General features: G+C 43.6%; 1 protein-coding gene across 3 annotated transcripts in view; it reads left to right on the top strand.

Moving 5' to 3' along the window:
* Nucleotides 1-1,702: 1,702 nt before the first annotated feature.
* LOC102764759 (tripartite motif-containing protein 6) overlaps nt 1,703-8,515 on the top strand; it is a 26,504-nt gene continuing 19,691 nt past the window's right edge. For 2 of the 3 annotated variants that reach the window (XM_015560147.1, XM_015560087.1), the window contains exons 1-6: nt 1,703-2,172; nt 2,773-2,868; nt 3,496-3,726; nt 6,920-6,942; nt 8,129-8,229; nt 8,407-8,433. In XM_015560147.1, coding sequence (XP_015415633.1) covers nt 1,741-2,172; nt 2,773-2,868; nt 3,496-3,726; nt 6,920-6,942; nt 8,129-8,229; nt 8,407-8,433 — 910 coding nt within the window. In that variant the 5' untranslated portion in view covers nt 1,703-1,740. Of the gene's footprint in view, nt 2,173-2,772; nt 2,869-3,350; nt 3,357-3,495; nt 3,727-6,919; nt 6,943-8,128; nt 8,230-8,406; nt 8,434-8,515 lie in introns of those variants that run through there. The other variant, XM_015560110.1, reaches the window with a different exon arrangement.

Below are 8,515 nucleotides of genomic sequence, written 5' to 3'. Positions count from 1 at the left end.
GGCCTCCTCTGAGTCTCAGTGTTTTTCTCTTTCCTCCTGGTTGTAGAATTTCCACTCAGCCAACCCTCCTGTGGCTCTGGATGTTGTCCTTTCCCTGGTTCAAGCTTAATTTGAATTGGTTGTTCAAGGCAGCAATCTCTGGTGTTAACCTATGCCGCCATCTTCGGTTCTCCCCATGTTTCTCTTTTATTAGATAGGATTGCTATTACTAAACAGCAAAGTGAATGAATAGGTCCAGGACCTGCAAAGAGAACCAGAGGACACTAGGTGGCAGCACTGAAGTGCTGTTTTCACATTCCTAAAGCATCAGGACTGTGCCTGACTTTTACCACCTTTACTGCTTAACTGTCATGTTCAAATTATGAGATTTAGGAGCTTTGAACTAGGACTCTGGATGTGTTAGGTTACACAACTCTACAACTTACAAGATGTGTGCTTTCTCTCTCTCTCTCTCTCTCTCTCTTTTTTTCAAAGAGCCAAAAATACTCTTATTTATTCAGAGTTTTTCTATGAGTAATAAAGAAAACTTAGGAATGTGATTTCTAAGTCCCAACTGGTTATAAAAGTATGAGTTGTAAAAACATGATCTCCTGTTTTTGTGGTCATTGTTGCTTCTTTAGGGTCTTAGGGGAGTGATAAAAGGGCTTATAGAAAGCAGAAGTGTCTTAAGAAGTACAAATTGGTAGTTACAGAATAGTCATGGAGATATAAAGTACAGCATAAGGAATATAGTCAATAAAATTTTAATAACTCTGCATGATTTCAGATGGGCACGAGACTTATCGTGATGATCACTTAGTAAATTATGTAATGTCTAATAACTGGGGTGGTGTACACCTGAAACTAATATTGTATGTCAACTGTAATTGAGGGAAAAAAGTAGAAGTATCTTCATAATAAGTGATTCCTTTGATCTTGGGGATTCGATACTGGAAAGCAATGTTAGAGTGATGGCAAAGACGTGTAAAGGCCAATGAGAAAGGTCTATCCTATGGAGGGATTAGGAGGTTCTATGTCTTAACTCATCGAGAGTTGAGAACCTGTAGGGTGGACAGTGTGTCAGGTGGGAAGATACAGGAACAAAATAAAAAACAAACAAACAAAAAAAGGTCTCTAATCCCATGGAGTTTATATTCTGGTGGGGAGTTCAGACTATTAAAGATATATATTAGGTGGTGATCAGAAGAAAAATCCAGCAAGAAAGTATCTCAGGAGCGATTGTATGGGTGTCTGAGCCCGCTGGGCTCAACAGAGCAGACTCCTCTGATAAGGGAGCATGTAAGGAGAGAGTTGAATGAAGTCAGAGACATGCAGGTAGCAGGCGAAGGGTCTTCCCTGCAGCAATAATAGCAAGTGCAAAAATCCTGAGGCAGCAGCCTTTTATTTTTGGTCCTTTAACACTGAGGGGGGTTTTGGTGGACTGAGAAAAGGTCAAACAGGTGGTGGCTCACACGGGCCACTCCTCTCCGGGGCCTCAGTGTGTCCATCCGTCCAGAAGAGGTAAAAGGAAATCATGATCTTTAACGAGGTTGCAAATTGAAGTCTAACATGCAGTCGGGTAAAGAATGTGTTTGAAGTTAGAATAAGGAGCCTTTGTTACCCGAGGCTCCTCATTCCAGGCTAGTCAGCATCCCTTCTTTTCTCCCTAATTTTCTCACTCTGACCCTTTTTTGCTTGCCCATCTGCCCAGGATTCTGTAAGTACCTTAGGAGCCAGGCCTGGGCAGAAGGAGCCAGGAGAATGGCTGCAATGACTTCAGCAGTACTAGTGGACATACAAGACGAAGTGACCTGCCCCATCTGCCTGGAGCTCCTGAAGGAACCCCTGAGCATAGACTGTGGCCACAGCTTCTGCCAAGCCTGCATCACAGAGAACAGCAAGGAATCGCAGATCGGCCAAGAAGGAGAAAGCAGCTGTCCTGTGTGCCAGACCAGCTACCAGCTCAGGAACCTGCGGCCCAATCGGCACCTGGCCAACATAGCGGAGAGGCTCAGAGAGGTGGTCTTGGGCTCAGGGGAGCCGCTGAAGGTGATTCTTTGTGCGCACCATAGAGAGAAACTCCAGCTCTTCTGTAAGGAGGATGGAAAGCTGATTTGCTGGCTTTGCGAGCGGTCTCAAGACCACCGTGGTCACCACACGTTCCTCATGGAGGAGATTGCCCAGGAGTACCAGGTGGGAGCCCATGGAGGGAAAGCAGGGAAGCACAAAGTTCTTGGCAGGAAATTTTAATTTTATGCTAATTTAATTTTTGTAGTCTTCCCATTTGGCCGCGATTGAAACTTCATGGCCCATGCGCAGAAGTCCGTATTTTGTGGAAGAGCCACACTCAAGGGGCCAAAGAGCCGCATGTGGCTCGCGAGCCGCCGTTTGCCGACCACTGAGCTAGAGGAATGAACCTAGAAAATTCCCCCTGGCCCAGTAGAGACTTTACCAGTTTCTTGCTGCGTAGGATCAGCTCTACATGTCCTTTTGAGAAGAGGATGCTGCTGGGGGCAAAAGGGGAGTTTGGGTGCATTGAGCGTGGGGGGATATGGTGGCAATGAGAATAAATGCTTGAAGGACTTCATGGTCAGGTTCTTTTTCTGGGATGAAAGAGAATCGCCCTGCTCCTACTGGTGCCTATCCCCTATGTATAACTTGGCTCTCTCAGATTTTCATTCCAGGGCTGGACAAGTTTATTCCAAGGTCAGCATGCTCTGTCCCATTCATCCGTGTCTAGTCACTGAGACCATTTAATGCTGGACCCTGCTTGACTTGATGTGTTTCTTCCAGGAGAAGTTCCAGGAGTCTCTGAAGAGGCTGAGGCAAGAGCAGCAGGAAGCTGAGAAACTAAAAGCTGTGATCATAGAGAAGAGGACATCCTGGAAGGTAAGAGAGACTTCCTGAAGGTGTCCTGGGGGTTGAGGGCACGGAAAGCTGGTCCTGTCCCCGATTGGGCTAGAAGAGCTTCCCTTTGCCTAGTCCTTCTCTGCAACCCTTCCAAACAAAGCTATGAGGGCAGGGGAGAGAAAAGGGGGAGTTAGAAAATGAACATATCAAACGGGAATCCAGGTTTTTCACCACAGTCAATAGGAGAGGAACCATGGCCATTAGCAGCTTCTAATTCCTGATTGTGGACTTTGTTCTACAGTTTCAAGCTCTGAAACTTGGAAGGACAGGTTAGGTACAGGCCGATCAGTCCTACCTCCTCACTCAGAATTGAATGGGGAGGCTAATGGAGAGGCAGGCGAGACCGGGGAGGCTGCTTGAAATCTAAACCTCACCCAGGAATCGCAGTTTACATCTAGGAGGCCTCGATGAGTCCACCAGAGGCTAAAGTTCTGGAAGAGTGGAGGGGGAAATTAAAGGAAGGCCAGGTTCTGCAGGACTTTCCCCCCTTCACTCCTCTACCAGTGAGACTTGGCCAGGGAAGCAGTGCTGAGCCTGACTGCCCACCCCTTAGAGAGGACACCCTCAGCTCCACAGGCTAACAGACTCTCTTCCATGTCCTTGAAGAATCAGATGGAACCTGAGAGACACAGGATCCAAACAGAGTTTAATCAGTTGAGAAGTATCCTGGACAAAGAGGAGCAGCGGCAACTGAAAAAACTGGAGGAGGAAGAGAGGAAGGGGCTGAATATCATGGAAGAGGCAGAGGATGAGCTGGCCCACCAGAGCCAGGCACTGAAGGAGCTCATCTCAGATCTGGAGCGTCGGTGTCAGGGGTCCACAGTGGAGCTGCTGCAGGTAAGACTCATGAGGGATCCCCAACCTGAGAGTCAGGCAAAGAGAGACTAATTTTCCTACCATTCTGACACAGGACTGATATCCTGATGGAGGCAAAAATAAAATTCCTTTGACCCTGGGTGCCTCTTCCCTATTCAACTGTGTAGAAGTCATGTCTCTTAATGAGATATCTCACTTGCATTTATGATATATAAACAGTGGTCCAAAAGTTCCGTTGCTACTATGGGGGAAATCTACTGTGTCCAGTGATGTTCTATAGGAGCATGAATCAGTCTTGACATTATTGACATAATGGGCTAGGAAAGTTGCTATGAGGGGCTGCCCTGTACACTGTAGGATGTAGCAGCATCCCTGCCCTCTGCCCCCTAGATACCAGAAGTGCCCACACCCAGCTGTGACAATCAAAAAACCCTCCTGACATTGCCATAAGTCCCTTGGGGGGAACATCTCCCACCTCCCCCTGTTGAGAAACTCTGGCCATTAGGCACCTGTTGTCAATGATACTCTATTATAATTTGTCATGTGCTTTAACTCACTTTCATAGCAGATAAACACATACCAAGCTCAAGTACTCAGAGATTCTTATATAATCACCTACCCTTCTTTGCTTTCACTCTCTTCTCTAGGGCAGAATCATTTACCATGTTATAATAGGAGTTTGAAATTGTCTTTTAAGACACAAGAAGACTGAGCTCTGGTGTGTGTGTGTGTGTGTGTGTGTGTGTGTGTGTGTGTGTATGTGTGTGTCGGGAGGGTGCAAGGGGTCCAATATAGAGAGTTTTGATGGTGGAGCTTGAACTGAGGTTAAAACCTGGAGAGTTGTTTTTTGCATAGAGTGAATAGTATGACCATGAAGTTGCAGAGAGCACCTTGTGACATTCTGGAACCTTCAGGCCCTTCCTTATTTTTTTGTTTGACTTATTTTCCTCTTGCTCTCCCTTTGCCAGTATGATAATCATTTCTTTATCTATTCTTAGACCCCAGTATTAAGGTCAAAAGGTAGTTACTTTCTACCTGTTGAAGCTTTTCTTCATTGACTGCTTCCGATTTAACTTCTTCATTCTTTTTTTTTTTTTTTCATTTTTGATGTTGGGTTACCCTAATGTTTTCTTCTCCTCACCCCTTGCCCCGCAGTTCTAGCCCCTCCACAGACTCCTCAAATTGTAACATTGCTTCATAAGTATAGAGGAATCATCAATTTATATTGCTAGTCCAGGTATCTGTCTAGGCTCTCACACTCATTAGTATGGCTACCCAATGGACATTTTTAAAAAAATGCTTTTATTGATTTCAGAGAGAGGAAGGGAGAGGGAGAGAGAGATAGGAACATCAATCAGAAGGGAGAATCAGCTGCCTCCTGCATGCCCCCCACCTGGGATCCTGCCCACAAGCCAGGGAATTGAACCGTGACTTTCTGATTCATTAGTCGACACTCAACCACTGAGCCATGCCAGCCAGGCACCAAGGACATTTTAATTTGAGTTTTCTCTTACGGTCCATTTTTCTAGAATTGGCCCATCACAGACACATTCTTCCTTCTCGTCTGTGTGGCATTATTGCCCATTAAGATTTGGTCAGCTTTCAAGTTTTAAAATGTAAATGATGAGAATAAAGCTAACACAAGAGCCATGCAGTGGCACTTGGTTGGATCATGCCTTAAAATTTATGCAATCCTAGATATTTGGTATAAGTGTGCACATCCACAACTCAACCACTGAGCCATGCCAGCCAGGCGCCAAGGACATTTTAATTTGAGTTTTCTCTTACGGTCCATTTTTCTAGAATTTGCCCATCACAGACACATTCTTCCTTCTCTTTTCCATGTCTGTGTGGCATTATTGCCCATTAAGATTTGGTCAGCTTTCAAGTTTTAAAATGTAAATGATGAGAATAAAGCTAACACAAGAGCCATGCAGTGTCACTTGGTTGGATCATGCCTTAAAATTGATGCAATCCTAGATATTTGGTATAAGTGGGCACATCCATCACCTCTACCACTTTCCATATTTGAGCCAATTTGAGCTGTGTTTCTGTTAAATGCAATCAAAATAATCACATAGATCAAACCATTGACCTTTACTTCAGTCACTTAAGTTTATAAAGCAGGAGTTGGAGAAACCAAATAAGCCATGAAGTAATTCTATTCAATACAGTAGGTCCTCAGGTTACGTCAGAGATCCATTCCTATGGTGCAACGTAAATTGATTTTTGCCGTAAGTCGGAACCCACCTACATAAGCACCTACATCACTCACATGGAGCACATACACAGCAGTAATGAACTGAAACAGTAAAAAAAAAATTTAAAGATAACAATTCCTGACCTTTACTTGTGGTAAATAAATACTAAAACATAAAGCACATATATACATACATCCAAATGATGGAACTTTTATATATATATACTGTAAATGGGGGATGGCAACATAACCACAAAATGACTTACGTCGAGTCCTGTATAATCCGAGGACTGCCTGTGTAAAAGAGCTGAGAAGTACAGAGTTGGGAATCCACATATATGTGTTGAACTCAAGAAAAATAAATTAATTCAACAAAAAGAGCATAGACAGTTAGAGGAGATGAGGTTTAAGAAACAACCACATTTGCCCTTGCCGGGTTGGTTAGAGCATTGTCTTGAGGCACCAAGGTTGTGGGTTTGATCACTGGTCAGGCCACATACAAGAAGCAACCAATGAATGCATAAATAAGTGGAATAACAAATCATTCTCTCTCTTTCTCTCTCAAAAAAAAAATTCAGTAAATAAAATTAAAAATAATACTACAAAAAAAAAAAAAAAACACATTTAAGGCCCTGTATCCTCAGCAACCAGAATGTAGAGGACAGAAATTAGGGCTTCAGCATGGGATATTCTCTAGGGCAAGGCACAATGTCTGGCAAATATAGATGGGTGATGTACATATGTAACATTACACACACACACACACACACACACACACAGTTGTAAAAATAAAAGTACCAATGGATGAATCATATCATTTCCTGACATCCCTATATAGGGTCTCAGGGATAATGTGCTTGCAAGTTCTTATCTCTGCCTTGTGGTCTCTATATCGGTCATCAATATTCCCATCATATAATGGGGTGGTAGCAATGGGATGAGGAACTTGGGTGAGGCTATACTGGAGGACAGAGCTTATGACTCCTAGACTTAACCTGTCTCTTTTCTCCCTAGGATGTGAGTGCTGTCACGGAAAGGTATGTGCAGGAGAACACGAGGTGGTTCCTTTGGAGTGACAAAAGCTTTCTGCAGCCATCCATAGAGTTACCTTGTGGTCAGTGGGACAGGAAAAGGATCACAGGCAGAGAAGATTTAGGACTGGTGTCTCGAGTTACTACTCATCATGAGAATTGGGGGGCCTCCAAAATAAAGGGACTGGCCTGGTTTCTATGGTAGGATAATGTGGGTAATGGGAGGTCACAAGTTGGGAACAGCAGTGCCCTTAAGGATAAAGGGTTAGAGTATCATTGATTCTCCTAATGCCTGTGATGGAAATCCTTTTCCACAAATCTCCGTGCCTGTTTCCAGCCCTGATTCTAGTAGTTTATGGCTGTGTCAGAATACACAGGGCTTTTCATTGCCCCTGTATTTTACCAGAGGGAAGTTTCCTCTCTACATTGTCTTATCCCAAAGTTCAGCTTTTGGCACATCTTCCTTGAATTTCCTTTTCTCCCTTGGCTTTGGAATAGTTCATATCTTGCTACCTATTTCTCCTCACACTTCCTTTTTTTTTTTCAATTTCAATAAAAACATAGACCTGAGGTCTTGAGAAGAGTTATTTTGGCCTGAGATAAAAACACATACTCTCTATCCCATACTCTAGCATCTCATTCTTAAAGGTGACATCTAAAGTTCCCCACACCAGGTCCATGTGAAATATGGAGCCTTGTCCCTCAAAAAGCAACAAACAGACAAACAGAAAAGAGGCTTTGAGGGGTTAAATCTTATCAAAATTTACAGAGAGTGAGAAGCTAGTTTCTTATTCTGGTTTTCTGGCCCCAGCATCAGGGCTTTTGGGGGAATGATGCTAATTTTCTTCCGGAAAGTGTTGAGGTTTACCCATGGGCCTAGAACAGTGATGGCGAACCTTTTGAGCTCGGCGTGTCAGCATTTTGAAAAACCTTAACTTAACTCTGGTGCCGTGTCACATATAGAAATTTTTTGATATTTGCAACCATAGTAAAGCAAAGACTTATATTTTTGATATTTATTTTATTTAAATGCCATTGAACAAAGAAAAATCAACCAAAAAAAATGAGTTCGCGTGTCACCTCTGACACGCATGTCATAGGTTCACCATCACTGGCCTAGGAGATGAAGGACAGTGGTGCTGGAGGAACCCAAGGTCAGCCGTATAGGAGATTCATAATGTCTGTTCCCTAGGAGTGAGTACTGGGCTCTGAAAAAACCAGAAGATCTTCCCACCAAGCTGAAGAGTGCATTTCGGGCCCCAGATCTGAAAAAGATGCTACGAGTGTTCAGAGGTGAGGAGATTGAGGAGACAGAATTTGAATGTGGGATGATTGTAGTGGTAACAGATAAAAAGAATAGAGGTTATAGTTAGTATTTGGAAATAGCGGCTAAGAGAGAGTCAGGTAAGGAAAGAAACACCAAACCAGAGTCTGCTGGTTCTACACATGATTGACTTTCTGTCATTACAGAGCTGACAGATGTCCAAAGCTACTGGGGTAAGTAGAACCATGGCCTTTTTAAGCTGTCATTGTTCTGATCCTCTTTTACATGTGAATCTTCCCAAACAAATCCCACATC

Source organism: Myotis davidii, unplaced genomic scaffold (genome assembly GCF_000327345.1).
Source record: "Myotis davidii unplaced genomic scaffold, ASM32734v1 scaffold2030, whole genome shotgun sequence".
NCBI classification, from domain to species: Eukaryota; Metazoa; Chordata; class Mammalia; order Chiroptera; family Vespertilionidae; genus Myotis; species Myotis davidii.
The sequence above is the reverse complement of the archived record's forward strand: the minus strand, read 5'-3'. Positions and strand labels throughout refer to the sequence as shown.